Consider the following 19,628-nt stretch of genomic DNA (forward strand, 5'->3'; position numbering starts at 1 on the left):
GCTTTCAACTCAGTAGAACAAGCTCAGCTACATCATTACAAATGTCTCTTTTTAGCTCCAGCACATTATGACCCTTCTATTCCCATTAAGTACGTTGCCTTGAAGAGATGTATTATTTTAGGAGATCAAATCAGCAGTTCTTTGCAAAGGAAAAGTCCTTTCTGAGGCTCTTGGTCCATAAGAAATTCACTGGGCCTCCAAGCCCTCCAGAAAGCCCCTCCACGCTTGAACGATGGTGCAGGGAGTTCCAGGTCAACACAGAAGCCAGAAGTCTGGGACACAGCGTGGTGGACCAACTCAGACTTCAGAGCTCAAGTGACCTAATTTCCAAGCTCCTACATACAGAGGTCCTGCCACTTCACCTCCCTAAACCTGCTTCTTCACCTATGAAATGGCCAAAATGATGCTACCTTATAGGACTATTTGGGGGATCAAATGAGATAAGGTATATGTTTCAGGGTGACCCACTGAAGACTTTTCTTTCCAGTGATATTTCAAGATGCACAGAGGCCTCTGAAAAATTGAAGCTCATACATTAATTTTGAAATTTCTTCCTCACCAGCCTATCTGCACTATCGCCCTTGCACGACTGCCATTAACACCACTGCTGCATGAATGGGGGGTGGGGGTTGGGGGTCAGCAGCATCCCCAAAGGGGCACTTCATTGCCCATCCCTCTCCTTAGGAAGGAATCTGATTTTTTTCCCCACTTTAAAAGGAAAAAGAATTGGGAAGGCTTTGATCAAGTAACATTATCACAAGAAGGGAATGGAACACATTTTTTAGATTCTGAGGACTGCACAGGAAAAACACTTCAACCCCAGGTTTCCTCCATCTCTTCAACCACCTACCCAAAGTATTCTCAGAACTACAGAGAATTGGGGTTTCAGATCCTCAGGGGAAGCCAAGCGTCAGCTGAAAGGGAGAATGACTGAGGACTAACAACTGCTCCAGGGAACTCCAGCCAGGCCCAGAGCAGGGAAGACCCACCTTCCTCTGAAGGACACCAACCTGCACTGGGTCATGGGGCAGGGGCCATACGGTCAAATTGAACGGGGGCGATCTGTGCTCAGCAGCGCCCCCAAGTGTCAAGAAACTGCCACTACAGAGAGCTGGCCAACACAAGATTTTTCCCCCCATTTGAAAATAGAAGTTTGGAGCAATTTCTTCTCAGATTGCAAATGTTTCAAGAAGTTTATGGATGATCCAGAAAGGAGAGGGAATCCCAAGAGTGAGATAATGAGCTTTTTACCAATCCAGTGGGTGGACATCTGGGACCATGTGTTCTGCAACAGCTCCCATCTATTTATCATACGCACAAAGACCAGAAACAGGGCTCAATACATGATAAATACTCAATAAATTCTTAATATCAATACATGTGAGCTAAATTAAATAAGGGCAAAGGCATAAATAAATATATATATGATGGGGGTAGGACTTAGTCAAAATGCTGTCCACTAAAATGTAAGCTTCATAAAGACAGCATTTCCCTTCATTTTGTCCACTGCTGTATCCCCAGCATTTAGGACAACACCTGACATGTGCAGCTTAACAGATATTTGTTGAATTGAATATTAAATGAACGGGAGGGAAGGGCAGGACCTCTTGTAAGTGTCACACGACTATGTCCAGTCTCTTTACTGTCCATTATACCAGCAGCTTGAAAAAAGACCTCGAAGGCCCACTTACCAAATCAGCTGACAACATTAAGCTGGGAAAGACAGTTAATTTGCTACATGACCTGCATTAGAACACCGGAAAAAAGGACTCAAGCTAGAAAACTGGGCTGAAACCAAAAAGATGAAATGTAAAATCATACCAATTTCCACATATGTGCTGAAAAAATCAAACACACAATTTCAGGCCAGAGAAGGCCTGGCGTCGCAGCTGCCTCTAAGGAAAGGACTTGAGCAGCAAGGCCTGTGTCAGCAACATCTGACACTGTCACAACACCCATGCAGTGACAGATGGCCTCACTGGAAGGGGGTGTCCAGAATACGGCAAAGTGGTGGGGTAGTTCTATGGTGTCATGTATAGAATGTCACATGCATCTGGGGTATCACGTGGGTCAGGTGCAGTGGGCCCAGGCAGGAATGCATACAGTAATGAGTGCAGAATCTTGAAAATGTCTCATCTGAGGACAGTTAAAAACAAGAACAAGGGTGGGTTGCAGAGAAGAAACAATTCCTGGAGGGACAACATGGTTGTCTTCCGATACGTGTAGAGCTGCCTTTGGTTTCGTGTGCACCCAACAGACACAACTAGGGCTGACAGGGAGAAATTACAAGGAGGCATTGGAAACGGTATGAGCTGCCTCGGGAAGCTGTGGCTCCTTAGCATTAGAAGGAAAGAGAGGAGAATGAGGATCTGTATTGGTTGAGCACCTGCTCTGTGCCAGGCACTGAACTGGAAGATGTGTGTGATTTTAATTCTTGCTCTCGTGCATCCTCCGATACAAGCATTTATTATTAATATAGAATCCTAATATCCACCTGTAGATGGTGGTTAATTGAAAAAAAAAAGTTACAGCAAGGAGTCATAAAAGATAACATATACGTACCTCCAAGATTCAATTTTAACTTAATACATATGAATGTTTTTCATACCCCACTTTGGTGTTGACCCAAGGCCTTTCTCTGGGGATAGATCTGCTGACTGGATCCACATGGTCTTTCTTTCATAAACTCCACTTCTGTGTATTGACCATGATTTCCAGTTTCCATTTCTTGAAATTGGAGCAAGAATTTAAACTCTCCTAAGAAGCAGCTAAATTGGAGACTTTTCCCAGGTTTTTACCACACCTTTACGCCTGTCTCCTCTACACCTAATTCAAAAGCCGGTTTTTACTATTGGAATCCTGCAATTCCACTCCTGAGTCTACATCCAAAGGAAATGAAATCACTATTTTGAAGAGATACCTGCGCTCCCAAGTTCACTGCAGCATCATTTGCAGTAGCCAAGGCCTGGAAACAACCTGTGTCCACTGACGGATGAATGGATAAAGAAAATGTGACCTGTATAACTTCTGCTAAATGAAATAAGTCAGACAAAGAAAGACAAATACTGTATGATATCACTTACTTACGGGTAGAATAGGAAGAAGTCAAACTCACAGGAGCAGAGGGTAGATTGGTAGTGGCCAGGGGGCTGGGCGTGGGGGAAATGGAGAGATGTTGGTCAAGGGGTACGAAGCCCCAGTTATAAGGTGAATAAGTTCCAGGGATGTGATGAACGGCATGGTGACTATAGTTAACGATACTGTGTTACATGTTTGAAGTTGTTAAGAGAGTAGACCTCAGAAATTCTCACCATAAAATACCATGGGAGGTGACGTATGTTAACTGAACATTGTGACAATCGCAGTATATACATGTATCAACTCATCAGGTGTACACCTTAAACTTACACAATGTTATTTGTTAATTATACCTCAACAAAGCTGGGGGTAAGCCAGTTTCTTATCAGTTCACCCATTCCAAGTTTTTACATTGCCATCAACCATTTCAGGGAGGGATGTTTCCTTCCACCTCTATAGTTCGTCAATTTTCATATCATTTGATTGAATTCTGTGAGTGTACTATGGAGTAGACCTGGCGTGGGCAGTTTTGGGGGAGAACACGACTGCCTGAGGAAGGCCTGCCCCCCAACTGCTGGGTGTGTCCCCCAGCAGCTCCGGGAGCGTCTCCAGTCGAGCCCGGGCAGCGTGCTGTGAACGCTGTCAGCTCAGGGAGTGGATAAGAGAGGGCCAAGTGGGAGAGAGGGCTAGATGGAGATCCATCCAGTAAGCAAGCTTCTGCTTGCTCTGTATGTCAGTGTGAGAGTGTCCTGTCCTCAGAGAAGGTAAGTCACTCACTCAGGGCCAGACGACCAACGAGCCTCCCTACGCCAAATCTACGCTCTTCCTGCTGGGTGACCCTGGAAGACACTCAGGAAACGCTGCATGTGCAGCAGCCCTGATCCTGTCCAAGGACTCCAGCATGGGGTAGGGGGGCTGAATGACTTCCAAGGGCCTTCCAGCTCTGAGTCTGTGAGGCTCTCTCCCTCACTTTCCTGTAGGGCTTTGTGTTTGTGTTTGTAGAGTTGTGCTGAACTCTAAATGTCCCATCAGTGCGTCTCTACAACTGCATGTGTTAGGAAATATGAGGTGATAACATCAAAAGTCTAGACCTCAAAGTAAATGTTAAAAAAAAAAAAAACATTTTGGAGACAATTCTGAAGAAATTGGAGTATGGACTGTGGGTAAGAAGATATCAAGAAGTTATTATTAACAGATGATAATAGCACAGAAATTATGAATAAAATGCTCCATGTAAGGGAGAAATGACTAGATGCCTGGATTTTGCTTGAAAATATTTCATCAGAGACAGAGAATAAAAAGAAAAATAGGGTTAGGTGAAACCACTAGAACAAAATCTTAATAATTGTTGAATCTAGGTAATGGATACATAAGGACTCATTACATTACACTATTCTCTTTACTTTTGTATATATTTACACTTTTTTTAATAATAAAAAGAATCTAAAGCCTAAAGTCAAGACACCCCTGGTTATGAAGTAGATGCAAAAAGGGCCCTTGAGGGCCATCACCGACGTCACGGGAAGTCCTGGCTTAGAGGAAGGACAGACCTCACCAGGCACACAATCTGCTTCCTGCTCCAAGAAGGTCCTGCAGCATCTACAGGACATGAATGTAGACAAAGCTCACGGCTTAAAGGAGCCGATTCCATGGTCCTGTACAAGCATCCCTAGACACTGGATTCAACCTTCATGAGATTTTCCTGGGAGCTTATTAAAAGTGCAGGCTCCTGGGCTCCAATCCAGACCCCTAGAATAAAGTGAGGAATGGCAGGGCCCCAGAACCTGGGTATTTAATTCATTCCCCCAGTGATCGGGGACAGTCATGAACTGGGGACCGTGGAACCCCAAAGGTAGATCAGCACCCTAATCTCACCAATGAGGGACTTAGCCCAGGAGGGTCCTGGAACTGCCCAGAGGCCTCATGCCTGCAGCTTCCTCTCCCTCACTTTTCACAGCCTCGCCCTCTGCCAGTCTTGTGGGGAAGTACATGCCCTCCCCCACCCACCACCCCCGGACCCCTCAGAAAGAAAGGCCCTGGGAGCTCCAGCTGGTCAGTGAGGGAAACAAACTCTCCATTAAAGCCAGTCCCTTCCCTAGGTTCTGGGGGCTCACCCCGTCCGGCGGCATCCTTGCCTGGTCGGCGCAACCTTGCTCTCTGCCTCTCCACCCTCATATCCCATTCTACCTACATCAGCCCAGCTTCTCCCTCAGATTCTTCTATGCAATACACCCCCCCCCCCCCCCCCACGCCCCGCCTGTGACTGAGGAGCTCTTAGCCGGGAGATGTTTTAATAGGAAAGTAGACAGGGGGGAGCCAGGCGATATCTGTTACAGCCATTATTTTCCACTCAGGATCTTATTTAGCATTTTCATTTGAGGACCATAAACTGAACCTAGAGGGGGCCTCCCCGCCCCAAGCGCAGTGGAGTTCATTAAAACCGGGACGGGTTACCTTGGGCAGATCAAAGTGAAACACTGCCACCACGTGGCCGCTCTGGGTCATCACAGCCTGCCTCCCCCTCCTCAGGAGACACCAAAAGCGTAAAACAGCAGGTGGGCGCGCACAGCATGTCCGTTCTTCTCCTTATAAAACTACTTCATGTATACGAATAGAAATACATTCACATGGCACAAAACTCGTAAGATCCAAAGGCTCTAAAATGGAACGTCAACCCCTCCACCCTTGGACCCAGAGGCGTTATTTAACTGAGCATTTCCTGCTTAGCCTGCAGGAGGTGCTCTAAGCACACGCGCATATAGTCTCGTGGCTGCACCAGTGCGCGCACTCCGGCCTGCGGTGTTCACCGCTGTATCCGGTGCTTCGCACACACGCCCGGCCTGTGCCTTCATCTTTGCACCTAATGTATCTCACGCACAGTCCCTTTCTCTTGCAGCTGACAAAAACCCCACCTCTCACAGATACAGCAGGAAAAATCAGAGAGAACAGATTAAGAGACATGATTTTAGCCAAGTGACCATTCCTGCCTACACAAAATCAACCCAGACCACCCATAGCGGAGTAAGTCTTAGAAACCCCGGTCCAATCTTCTCTTTTTACAGGTGAGAAGACAGAGAGAGAGAAGGCCTTCCAGCAGTTGCCTCCTGGGCTCATGCAGATTGAGCTGAAAGCTTAGTTAGGGGTCTGTACTTTGTCTTTGACTCCACACCTGCGACTCACTGGCTTTGCCTCCTGCACCCTGTCCTCAGGGGCCCTGTTCCCAAGTGCCCACCGCTGACCTTCCTTCCAGCATTTACCACAAATCTGGGCTGATTCCACCCGAGCACGGCCTGCTGCTAAATGTGACAACTTCAAGGACCCTCCCTGGTCCGACCCTCCCTGGTCCAAAATAGCCCCGAGCATCAGTCCCATGGGATGAGCCAGAAAGAGTTGGCCTCAGCTGCCCTCAGAGACCAGCTTCCAGGTGAGAAATTTAGGCTGGACAGACACAAAGAAGATCTTCTAATGGGCAAGACTGTGACAGTCCTGATATGGGTGGCCAAGGGAACTAACAGAATCTCTTCTGGAGATCTTTACATTTGGACCAAGTTATAAAAGAATGCTGTGTATAATAATGCCATAAAACAACAGATAAAACATAAAGAACCAGAGGACTGCCTTACATTTGAAACTCTTTCCAACTTTTCCTATTGATATTTATTAATATCAATAGTTATTAGCATTAATTTTTCTTGATTCATATAAGGTATGTATTTTACACACCTATTTAGGTGGATTATATGTGTCACACTTTACTTTTCACATGATGCTAACTTGGAGACTATCAGGCAAAATATTTGCATTTCTATTTCATAAAGAAAGGAACGCAAATATTAGTTGTTTTCCCCTTAATTGTTAGTTTCATAATTAATTGGGTGCATTGCAAGTTTTTATTTTGGGGCTCATTTTATAATGAAACATTTTGAAATCAACCAAGGAATTATCCTTATTTTTAATGATGGGCAGATAGAAGTAATGCTAGTTGGCAGTATTTGATTTTAGGGAATCAATCAATAATTGTGTTTTTGGAAAATGGAAAAGCCAGAATGGGTACAGGAGGGAATCCAGGATAGTGGAACTTTTGTTAAAGCTGGTATCTGAGAGACGGGCCCCTAGTACAAGATGGGGAAACCGAGGCACAGGAAGCTAAGTGGCTTGCCCAGGGTTCTCACTGGTGTCTCCACTCTGTCACACGCCTGCTCCTGGCAGTGCCAGTGGCTACCTGACTGTGAAATCCTGGGCTATCATCTACTCTCCCTAAGTCTCAGTTTCACCACTAGTAAAATGACAAGGTTGGATGAGAGGACATCTGTGATGCCACACTTTCCCCCAAAACCCTCCCACATTCTTAAAACTAAGCATCACACACACATGAATCAGCACACACATATTTGCAGCAGCATCTGTAAAACAGAAACTAGCCACAGCCTCACAGCATTTGTTTTCAGCAGGGACCCTCTGGTCCACCACACTCTGTATTTCTCATCAGTCAGGCTGCAGAATTTCCTCTGCAGCCATGCCTGGCCCCACGCTGCCTTCTGGCCAGCAGGTCCCTGTTGGTGGTAAGGGGTAAGGTTCACTGTAGTGGGCTGAGGCATCGTTCCCAAGTAATTTGCTTCTGGAGATATTTGGAAACACATTTAGAAGTCCCCCTAGTCAAGTAGAGAGAATAATCTACCATGTAAATCACAGGTACCTCCATCAGAGGGAGAGAGAGCGAGACAAAGCCCAGGAATGAACTCAAAGTGTCCGCAAGCCCCTGGGCAGGTGTCAGCTCCCACTAGGTCAGGTCACCTTTCCACAGTGACAGCAGGGAGACGGGGAGGTCTCTGCCGAGGCCAGTCTGGCTGTGATTTGGGGACCTGGTAAGTTCCCAGGGAGGGAGCAGGGGGATGTTTTACTGGCTTCTGGGCCTCTCAGGTGTAGGCAAACACCCCTAGGGGAACTGTGAGATCGAGCCTGCTGGTTCTGACTCTGGGCACTTGTAATGACCTTCCTCCCAGCTTCTACCACCAGCTTCTGGAAAGTTGCTGGCATTGCCAGTGAATCGCTGAGAACCTTAAATGCCAGCTCTTACCAATCAGCGGGTTTAGGGAAACAAATGGGCAAAGATGAAGCACAGGATGCCCCAGGAGGAGCCCAGTTTCTGTCACCAGAACCAGGGTTACCCAAGGCCCCCACTTTCCCTGGGAGAACAAGTACTTAAAGGTACTGAGTCCTCCCCCAAAGGCCCAGAATGACACCTGAGTGCACCTAAGACCCCGACCAAAACCAGGAGCAGTCTTCCGGCAGCCGGGACCTGCTCCTGGAAGACTCCTGCCATGAGTGGGATGGGCAGCGAGGAGGTGGGAAACGGGAGAAAAGCATGCTTGTGGAGCTTGGGCATGCAAACCCTGAGGCTCTGCTCCTGGCCCTGTGCTCTGGCCACAGACACACCTCCCCAGGAGGTGGCAACTCTTCTCTTCAAAAAGTGACTGCTACTCTAAAGTTGCACATCCCAGGGCTGCAGGCATCCTTTCTAAATTTGACTATCAGGAAGAGACACCTTCTCCCAAAATTTACACGCAGAGGCCAGGAGAGGACCCATCTGTCCTCCCTGCAGGCCCTGTAGGGAGCACTTTCCAGACTGAGCACCAGCTGTCTCTTGCAAGCTGCGCAGGGGAAAGCAGGGCAAGGACCTGGTAGGAAAGTGCACAGACAGATGCACAGCCCTGACCCGGAGAAGCATTTACAGCACACAGGGCCGCCTCTGATGGACCTCGTCATCACCTTGTTCTGTGAGGTGAGCCCCAGAGGGTTCATTACCCAGATCCCAGGGTTCAGTCCTGAGATGTGAGCCCAGGAGAGGGTCAGTGAGCCATCCTCAGGCCACAGACATAGGTGGTGGTAGTGGGACTTGAACTCAAGGATTCTCCTTCCACACCTTCTGTCCTCTGGTCCTCAAACAGGCATCCAGGTGTGGTGCGATGTCCCCAGGAGGGCTGTGAGGTCTGCTTTTCGGACGTGCAGTGGGTGGAGTTCTCTGGCCTCACTCCCCATCTCCAACCCATCCCCACAGTCAGTTGATGGTAGCTCTCAAGTCCATCCACCCCCATGGCCACGATCAAAGCTACCAACATCTTGTTTAGGAAATAGCAGTGGCCTCTTCAGAAGTAAAAAATAGACAAAAATGATGACACATTCTGCTTGCCTCCCAGAGTCAGAGTGAAGGTGAAATCAAATAGTCTGTGTGAAAATACCTACGCCAATGCCTGGCCCATTCTAGATGCTCAGAAAGTGTTCTGTCCATTCAACAGGGAAATGACACCAAGGATTTGTTAAGCTGCAGTGTTAAATGCGACTCAAATTTTAAGAAAGAAAACCACTGCAGCCTCCCGGCTAGTCAGTCCTCCCGGCGCCGGTCTCCTCCCCGTCCTTCCGCACACAGCAGCCGGGACTAGGGTGTCCGAAGCACAAATCGGATCGTGTCCAACCTCGATGTTCAAGAGAAATAGGTTCGCAGCAACAGAGACGCCCCTGACCCTGCCTTACTGTCTGAATCAACCGAGGGTCCAGTGGCCCCATCGCTTCAGGAGTAGTACCTGCGGCTTGTTCCATAAATGGTCCTACACACACACACACACACACACACACACACCCTAATGGTAATATTTCTCTGGAGAACCCTGACTAATACACATTATACCTGCAAAGCATTTAGAACAATGCCTAGCACGTGCTAAGATCAGCCTGACGGGCATAGATGTGCGTGTAAATCAAGATTTTTCTTCATCTGGAAGGTCGGTCATCATTTGAAGACCAGGAATCAGGGATCCACACTCCAGAGGTGTTCAACTGGCAACAGTCAGAAGAACAGTGATCATAAATCTGTACTCCCGTTAAAGAAAATTGCACACCAAGCTAACAAAAAGTAGAGGGGTAACTGCTTCGCATTTTATGTGATGCTGGAGCATCTCCCAGTAAGCCTGCCTGACCCTCACCTCACGCCCCCAGGGACTGTAAGGTTTGCAGTTAACTGCAGAAACTGGTACGTTGTTTTGACTGCACGACCTGGTAGAAATGTGAACCCAAAAGCTGTCCTGGTTTCCCTGCCCTGTCGAAGGTTAAAGTCATGCGTCTGACCCGGCCATCTGATGAGGCCCCTGTTTCCCTAAGGACTCCCCCAACCCCTCTCCTTCAAATGCTCCAAACCAGCGCTTTGGTCTCCCTGCTGATTCCCTCATTAAAGAAGTAAATCAAACCTGAATGCCTGGTGACTCTCTCTTTGTAGGGGAATTATGTTTACAACACCCCAGAGGGCGCCACGTCTGCACCAGGGGCTCATGATTTCATATAAGAGATGTCTGAAATAATGTATCCATGGAAGAAAAAGTGCCGCCCGAGAGATGTGATCAGCTCAGTGTTTTTCAATTTTTTTTTTGTATTAATGCCCGCCTTTTTAGACATTTTTCCTCGTGAGCATCTCTCCCATGAAACTTTAGTACAACAGATATACTGTGTATCTGATGACACGCTATGCTCCTTTGAAGGGCCCCAAACCATTGTAATAGCTAAGATCAGTTCACACCCCCTCCAAGATCCCATGTGTCCTCAGTGTGCTGATATGGCCCCCAAGGGGGAATTTTCAGCCCAGCCTTCCCACCCATTTGATCTTAGGGAGGTGACCTCCTTTCTCATAGGGCAGTTGTGGGGTGCAGGAGTAGGGGAGGGGGACAGATCACTCTTCCCAAAAGTATCTGTCTGGGCAAGTAATTAGACCGTAACCCCCTTCCCCCACCACCACCGCAATCCCCTATGCATAGACACACCCATCCTGCTTTAGGGTTTGGGGATTTTTTGGCTTTCGGTGGGGTCTGTTGGTTTGTTTGTTTTTGGCCCTTCAGATCACATTGCCTTGAAACTCTCAAGGCAATTTTTCTTCTATTTAAAATATTGCTGAGGGGTGGGTATAGCTCAGTGGTAGAGCACATGCTTAGCATGCAGGAGGTCCTGGGTTCAATCCCCAGCACCTCCATTTAAAAAATTAAATTAAAATTAAAATACTGCTAACTATACATTGTCTGTTGTTCATTCTATGCTGCTCACAAATGGGAAGCAGGGATAGCTGACCCCAGCCGGCCTCGCCAGCGGCATGGCTTCTGTGTGTGTGCGCCTCCCTGTAACTCACATAAGCCATAACTTCTGCTGGGGACACCGTTTCTGTCCCACAAGGGAACACAATAGAAAGACTAGAAGACTTTCTACTAAAACAATACTGAACCTGAATACTTCTACTAAAATGATAACAGTAGCGATGCAGTCACAGATTCAAAGATAACCCTCATCAAACTCAGTCAGTTATTTAAAAGTCCTGAGATCTGTCCTTGAAACTGCAAATGTTTTTTCACTGCAGATTCAGAGAGGCCCTGGCTTCACATGGCTGCAAAGGACAGGATGCCCTGCAAGATTCAGGCCCATTGTTTGGTGGAGACTCTGCTAGGGACGAGACTTACAGGCAATGCTGTCAGGGAAGGCCCCTTGCTGGGAAATGGTGGGGTGGTGGGGGCAAGACTGGTCTCGGTAGACCCAGGCAGCGTCTGCAGAAAGAAGGAGGGGATGCAGAGGGGAGCTCCTTTCTTCTCCCCAGCTCGTCAAAGAGATGCCCTTTCCCTTCCTAGACCTCAGACCTCAAAGGTTCGGTCAAGAAAAGCAGAGCACAAGTTTCAAACAGGCCATGAATCAATCCGTTATTCAGCCGGAAAGGAGCAAGACAGTGACAAGTACAGCCAGCAGGGTGGATGGAATGACCCCGAGGCACTTGGAGAAAAGTGTTTTTTCTTAAAGTTCCGAGCTAACCTCAGGAGTGAAAGACCAGGAAGTCAACCCCAGGTTCCTCACACCAGCCCGTTTGGTTTTCTTACCACTTCTTTAGTCCTTCACACGCAGGCGTCTTCCAAATGCTTTTGCAAACCATTTGTGTCCTCTGTGTGATTCAATTTCAGTCATATCACTTGAATACGGGGCATTTTCTTGAGCATCTCCTAAACCCACCAGTTATCTACGTGCATTTCCAGCACAACGTGGGAATTGAAATGGGATTTCCTATAATTGGTAGAAATTTTCTATGAGCAAAAGAAAATATATGAGTGAAAAATTACAACTACTATCTGGGGTCAAATGAGATAAAACCTGCCTGATGCCCTAGAAAGGAACGTCTTCTAAACCATCTAATGTAACAAAGTAAAATGACTCCTGCAGGTTGATTACTCTCACCAAGATGCACCAAATTTGCCAGCGCATTTTCCCCGAGGGGACAGCACATCTTGTAAGCCTCCTTCTACTGCTGCTGAAAATGTATATTTTTCAGCATAAAGCTTAATACAGCCAATTCTTGTAATTCTTGGTAATTATTGTCTATAAATTCACCGGGAAAACTGAATTAGCAAATACTGAACCATTGTTCCTAGAGGAAATACACAGTTCAGTTCCCGAGAAACTGTGGTCACATTTTCATCAAACAATCAATACACAACTTTGTTTTATGTGTGCTTCTGTCTAAAAACCCCTTATTTAATACATACTGTTGATCCATTAATGCTGAATTTACAGCCAGCTGCGCTGTAACTCATGCCTGAAGACAGCTTGTCTAACTCCCGTCTTTTCTCTCCAGGGCCCATCACAGCCTGCTTTGCCCTTGGGAACAACACTAGGCAGCACTTTAGCACTATGGTTGAGGGCTATTTTAAATAGCAAAATCACCAAAAAAAGAAAAAAAAATGGCACGAAAAAGATGGGGAAATGACACTTGCTCATAGTATGACAGCGGAAATAAGAAATGTCATCTCATCTGACCTCAGCTGAGAACGCGCAACCAGAATCTCTCTCCGGTCCACACACATACACGAATGGCTGCAAAAGCACAAAGAGTCCAAGTAAATTTTAGCAAATAGGTGAATTTGCAAATACAGAATCTGAGTAATAAGAATCAACTGCATTTCTCTCTTTAGCCCCTTGAGCATAGATTATCAGAGCTGAGTTCGGTGAGTCCTCCAAAAATATACAAACAGAATTTGCACCCAGTACAAGAACCCCTTCAACTCATCCTGCCCTTCTGCTCGCAGGAATCCAGTCCTCCTCTGGGCAGCCAAATGTACCTATTAGAAAATTCTTCGCCTCCTGCTAGGCCACTGAGCCGAGTGATTGGGAGAGTGGACTCTGGAGTCTGCCATCTGAATTTGTACCCCGGGCCCACCATTTACAAGGCTTGGACTTCGGCAACTCAACCTCACTAAGCCTCAATTTCCTTATCTTTAAAATGAGGATGGTGAGAGTATCTACCCCGTTGGGTTGCTGCAACACTTGAATGATTCACTAAGTTTAAAGCACTTCGCTCCAGGCCTGGCATGTCCATTAGTCCTTGAGAAGAAGTGAGTATTACACTGAGTTGAACAGAACACATTTCCCACTGTAACCATGCAGAAGGCTGTGAATGAAACACTACTTTCCTTACGTTTAGGTTATAAATTTTAATACGATTTCTTCTTTAACTCTTTAAGTGGATTTAATCTCAGAAAAGGGGGGAGGGGGGAGTCCATGGGAGTTTTCCAGTGTTTTCCAGATCACAGACTCTGCCTTGATAAATGGTCTGCTTCGCTGTAAAATGAAGTTTAACCAATGATCTCCAGGGACCAATCCAGAACACAATGTTCCAGCCCAGCCTGACTTAAGACTACTTTTTCCTCCTTTTACCCTAGTCTCTGAGATGCTCCAGCTAAAACAGTCTTCCCAAAAACAAAATCACAACAAAATTGCATAAGATGCTATTGTATCTTGAGTCTTTATTTATGCAGTGATTCTCAGCTAGGGGTGATTTTTGCCTCTGAGGAGGTATTTGGCAGCGTCTGGAGATATTTCTGATTGTGACACGGTGGGGTAGGGGGCTACTGGCATCCAGTGGGGAGAGCCCAGGATGTAGGCAAGAATCTACAAGGCACAGAGCAGCTCCCATACCACAGAATTATCCAGCCCAAAAGTCACGAAAGTCTGATTTCTCTTAAAACCCAGTTGTCATGGAAGACTTGATTCCCCTTGGCACTGAGATCCCAGGATGTGGGAGTAAAGGGGCTGCTTTGCACAGTGTTCTGGTCACGACCTGTGACTTCCTGCCAACTCTGAGAGTGTGGATTCTGTAGTTTTATTGGCTACTTGAAACCCCCAGAGCTTAATCTAGTCCTAAATGTATGCTCCAATGGCCTGACGTTTTCCTAAAGTACGATCTGGCTAAGTTATTTTTAAAACATAAAACTGAAAACTAGAAACACTTTACGGATTTGGTTAAGTCACAGACCTTCAGCCTCAGGGGAATAAAGAATTAGCAGCTGGTGGTGGCTGGGAACGTTGGCGGCTGGACATCTTTATAATTAACCGATTCTCACTCCATCCCACTTACTCTTTCTGACTTTGGAGAAAGCACAACATATACATCTAATGATACTTTTAAAGTCCAGAATTCTTTTCAACTGATTGCCTTTTTCCTGTTCCCTAATCCCGCTCTTCTCAGAACCCTACCAGAATCGCAACGTGCTCTAAAACTATTTCCTGGACTGCTTTTGAACAACTTCCAGAGAACGCAGTCCCTTAACACCCCACACCAAGCAACAACAAAAGACAGAGTTTGCTCTGGGACATCGCCTACTGCTTCAGTGACACACTTAAACCCACCAGGAAGTCCCCCAAGAGGAAGAGATTTGACACCCAGGGTGTGTGAAATAGTCTCGCCCTCATCTGAGCTCTTCCAGTCCAGGCAGAATCTTGGATAATTAGAAAAAAGAAAAAAGGAGATTTCAGCGTATCCCTCCATGTAGTGATAACAGAGCTCCCGCCAGGGGACACCACCATGACTCTCTAATTCCCTCCTCGGATGACAGTCCTGGTATCAGGATTTTGACTCACGCTTTCCCTATTTCATCTCACTAACAGCAGCTGCAGAGATTTTTGCCCTTATCTTACAGAAAAGGAAAATGGAACTAAAAAGAAGTTTATTGCCTTGTCCCAAGAGGTCACATGATTAATGCTGCATCAGAGTGGGTCCCCCTCTCCTGGCTGGCTGGGACATATAGCTCCTTTTCACTAACAAAACATTTTTGGTGGTCTCTAATGGAAATGTCCCTGATAAAGTGCATTTCCATCATCCTGTCTTCAGTGATAACATAGGCAAAGAAGAATTAATTCCTTTACAAGTTATTGAACTCTTAACCTTAAGATTTGCCAAACTTTACATATAACTAAGGGTAGAAGCTATAATATCCATTTTACAGGTGAGAAAACTGAGGTCTGGAGACAGGGAAGTGACCTGTCCAACTCACATAGCCGGAGGTTCAGACTCAGATTTACCTGAGCCCAGTCTCTCAACCTACACACTCCCTCTATTATTTTTGTAATTGAGACATGACATCCATACAGTACACAAATTTTGACAGGCCACCATCACCCAGATCAAGGGACAGAACATTTCCACCCCCACAACCCTCCCCACCCTGCCAGGCTTCCTCCCAGGATAGGTGCTCTCCTGATATTCTGTTGTATTTTTTTATCACCCTGCAGGAAAGCTGCAAAGTGCTTAAAGAGACACAGTGTCTCCTTTAAGACCACACACTTCTTCAAGAAACCTCTACAGAGATGCCTTGGCTGATCTTCTGTCACAGCTATAAATGTGCCCGACTGTGGTCAACACAACACACCACAGCCTAGCATGTGGTGCTCGGACCGCTGGGCTCCACGCACACTGAAAAAGAACCCAGACACAGAGCTTATGCGCTTCACCAAAATTAACTCCAAGTAGATCACAGACCTAAGCGTAAAATGCAACACTATAAAATTCCTGCAGGATAACATCGATGAAAACCTGGATGACCTTGGGTTTGGCAATGACTTTTTAGATACAACACCAAAGGCCTGGGCCATGAAAGAAGTCACTGATGAGCTGGACTTCACTAAAATTAGATTTTCCTTTGTGACAGACTCTGAGCATGAAAAGATAAGCCACAGACTGGGAGACAATATTTGCAAAAGACGTATCTGATAAAGGACTGTTATCTAAAATATTCAAAGAACTCTTAAAATTTAACAATAAGAAAACAAACAACTGATTAAAAGATGGGCCGGAGACCTTAACGGACACCTCACCGAAGAGGATATATAGATGGCAAATAAACATGAAATGGTGCTCCACGTTGCAGGTCATCGGAGAAATGCAAATTAAAACAATGAGATACCACTACACACCTATTAAAATGGTGAAAATTCAGAACACTGAAAACATCAAATATTGATAAGGATGTGGAGCAAGGGGAAATACAAAATGATGAAGCCACTTTGGTGATTTCTTATAAAACTAAACATTTTTAACCATATTATCAAGTAATCACCCATTAACTCAATGGCTTTGTAAACTTATGTAAACAGAAAAACCTGCACATGGGTGTTTATAGCAGCTTGACTCTTAATTCCCAAACTTGGTAGCAGACAAGACGTACTTCAGTAGGTGAATGGATAAATAAACTTTAGTACATTCAGATAATGGAATATTACTCAGCACTAAAAAGAAATGAGCTATCAAGCCATGAAAAGATATGAAGGAACATTAAATGCATACTATGTGAAAGAAGCCAATCTGAAAAGACTACACACTATGAATCCAATTATATGCCTTTCTTGGGAAAGGCAAAACTATGGAGACAGAAAAAGATCAGTGGTTGCCAAGGGTGAGGAAGAGGAAGGAACGATAAGATAGAGCACCGAGGAATTTTAGGGCAATGAAACTACTCTGTGTGATATTATAACAGTGGCTACATGTCAATCTACATGTGTCCAGCCCACAGAATGTACACCACCAAGAGTGAACCCTAATGTAAACTATGGACTCCGGTGACAATGACGTGTCAGCGCAGGTTTGTCAACTGTCATAAACGCAACACTCCATTGGGGGAGGCCGATAATGGGGAAGGCTGTGCATATGTAGAGACAGAAGGTATGTGGGAAATCTCTGTACTGTCTGCTCAATTTTGCTGTGAATGTAAAACTGCTCTAAAAAATAAAGTCTATCTTAAAAAAAAAAAAAAAAAAAAAGGAAAGTCACCTCCTTCCAGGAAATTTAGAAATTGTTGCCCTGGGAGTTCACCACCCCGCAACCAGAGCCCCTGTTACAGCCGCCATGTTTGGAAACCATTGGCCTCTTGTGAACCAGCACCTGGCGTTTAATGGCTCTGTGACCCTGTCATCCTGGGTAAATTCTTTCACCTCTGGATGCAGTGTATTACCCATAAAATAGGGATAATCACTTCCTTATGGAATTCTGGGAGGGATTAAATGAGGATTCAATGTAGAAAAAGTACTTAACCTGTCATTCCTTTCCCTTTCCCTAAGGAATGTGGGCTTTGGTCTAACAGCAATTAGGGACTCACCTAAGAATTTTAAGGAGGGGAGTGATGTGACTGCCTTTGTGGATTTGGATGGAGGGAGGAGTAAAGGGCAGGTTTTGAGGCCTGGAGAAGTGAGTTGACTGTGTCTGGTGGCGCTCAAAGTGAGAGAGAAGATCTGAGTTAGCGGGGGACCCAGCACTCGCCTTGACTCTTGTCTTTCCTTCACAGCCCGCAGCTGCTCCAACAGCAGGACTGACCCTCTCACCACAAAGCACCCAGCTCCTCTAGCCTCTCTTAGCAGTGTTGCTACTCCTGCCATCTCCCCTTGCTCAGTCCCTCGTCTTGGACTTGTTCCAATAGGCTCCTAGCATTTTTCCTGCTTCCAACCTCAATCCATTCTCTATAAAGCAGTCATCAGTATAAATCAAATCTCATCCATTCCCCACCTTAAAATCCTCCAGTGGGTTCCCATCACGTTAAATAAAATAAAATTCTTTAACCCAGCTTTAGGATCTGGCTAATTTCCTCTCCCACTTCATTGCCAGTTCCCCTCTCCCACTGTGCTCCACTCTTACCCTGTTTTACCTCCCCATTTCTCCCCTATTCACCCTCTGAGGCAATATTTCTCCAAGGATAGTCAGACTCAAGTTGATCAATTGTTGAAAACGCACATTGCTGTGTCCCACCTTAGTCCAATACAACAGATTGGACTCTCCGGAGTTGAGGTCTGGAAATATGCACTTTTAACTTTCCAGATGATTCTGAAGGAAATCAGAATATTTCACCCCCAAATATGCCTCTTTGACATAAAAATAATTCTGAGCTGAAAGCAATTAAGAAGCAGTAAATGCAGAAAGGCTCCCCCTTTTCTGCCTAAAGGCAGGTTATTAATTTATTTATTCCCTTTTGACTGAAGGCAGACACTTATCAGCCCAGAGACCAACTAGTGGAATCTGCAGACAAGTGTTGTTAAACTAACCCTTATATTCCCAGTTAAGGAAGAGAAGAACTAACCAGCCTTAGATGGACGACTCCCTCGCCCAAACCCCTTTGTCTCGTCAATTCTTCACAAATTTATTGTTTTCTTGTCGAAAAGGTGTAAACGCTTCCTACTCTGGTCACTTCTTCATGCCTTCATTCTCTTATGAACAGTAAAAATTCAATAAAACTGTATGCTTTTCTCTTGTTAATCTGTCTCTGTTTAATTTCTAAACCCAGCAAGGGACCCTAAGAAGGCTGAGGAAAACTGCCTCCTCCTCTACAATTCTCAAGCAAGGCTGGCCACTAGGCCACCAGAAGGAGGTAGAAGGGGACATTCCCCCCTCCCTGGCAGCAGCCTGACCCTGGATTAACAACCACATCATCTCCAGGCAGCCAGTTTGCTGTGTTCTTTGTCTATATACTAGCTGATTTCATTGTGTTCTGTGGTTTTAAATGCCAGTCGGAGCATCCATTAACTTGGGTGGAGGAAAATATCCTATTTTCACTAATCTCTAACTGAAATTTAGTATTTCATTCATAAACAAAGGGGTCTAAGCACATAGCACGGCAGTTCCTGTGGCTTCGTCACCAACAGAGATCACAAGCACTTTCATATTACATTTCAATTGTTCCAGATAGCTAAAGAATTTCCTTTTTTATTGCTTTGAAATTATGGTTTTTAATTTCTCAGATCTCAAGTCATTAACAGATTTACCCACGAGATCTGTTATTTAATAGATTAATACAGGAGGATATTCTATTACTTTATCACAACTTTTAAAACAATTCTATTTTAGGATGGCTTCTTTTGTAATCTTATGTATTTTATTTTATGCATTTAAAAACCTCATTCTGAGAAAGGAGAGTCTAGTGGTTTCACCAGACTATCAAAGGGGTCCATGGCATAAAAAGTTAATCACACTTAGTTTAAAGGAAGGTTAAGTCCTAAATTTCTATCTTCGGTTCTGACTTTGCTGTAGCCCCAGCTGCATAAATTCGCTTGCCTCCTTAACCCCTGCATGTGGGTATCCAGTAGGCACCTCAGCATGAACAAGACAGGATCAGCTGTGGGGCTCCACGCTAGTTCCCCTCCCAGTCTTCTCAAATCTCCTCCCACTCGTTAAAGCCCAAACTCTAGGACGAAGTTATTGCACTCCACTCTCACTCACC

General features: G+C 45.5%; 2 protein-coding genes across 1 annotated transcript in view; one reads left to right on the top strand and one right to left on the bottom strand.

Moving 5' to 3' along the window:
- RMI1 (RecQ mediated genome instability 1) overlaps positions 1 to 19,628 on the bottom strand; it is a 345,682-nt gene that overhangs the window by 92,124 nt on the left and 233,930 nt on the right.
- Positions 16,990 to 19,628, top strand: part of SLC28A3 (solute carrier family 28 member 3) — a 66,512-nt gene continuing 63,873 nt past the window's right edge. The window contains exon 1 of the mRNA XM_031447303.2: positions 16,990 to 17,086. Within this exon, the coding sequence (XP_031303163.2) occupies positions 16,990 to 17,086 (97 nt within the window). The remainder of the gene's footprint in view (positions 17,087 to 19,628) is intronic.

The sequence above is a fragment of the Camelus dromedarius genome, chromosome 10 (assembly GCF_036321535.1).
Source record: "Camelus dromedarius isolate mCamDro1 chromosome 10, mCamDro1.pat, whole genome shotgun sequence".
Taxonomy (NCBI): domain Eukaryota; kingdom Metazoa; phylum Chordata; class Mammalia; order Artiodactyla; family Camelidae; genus Camelus; species Camelus dromedarius.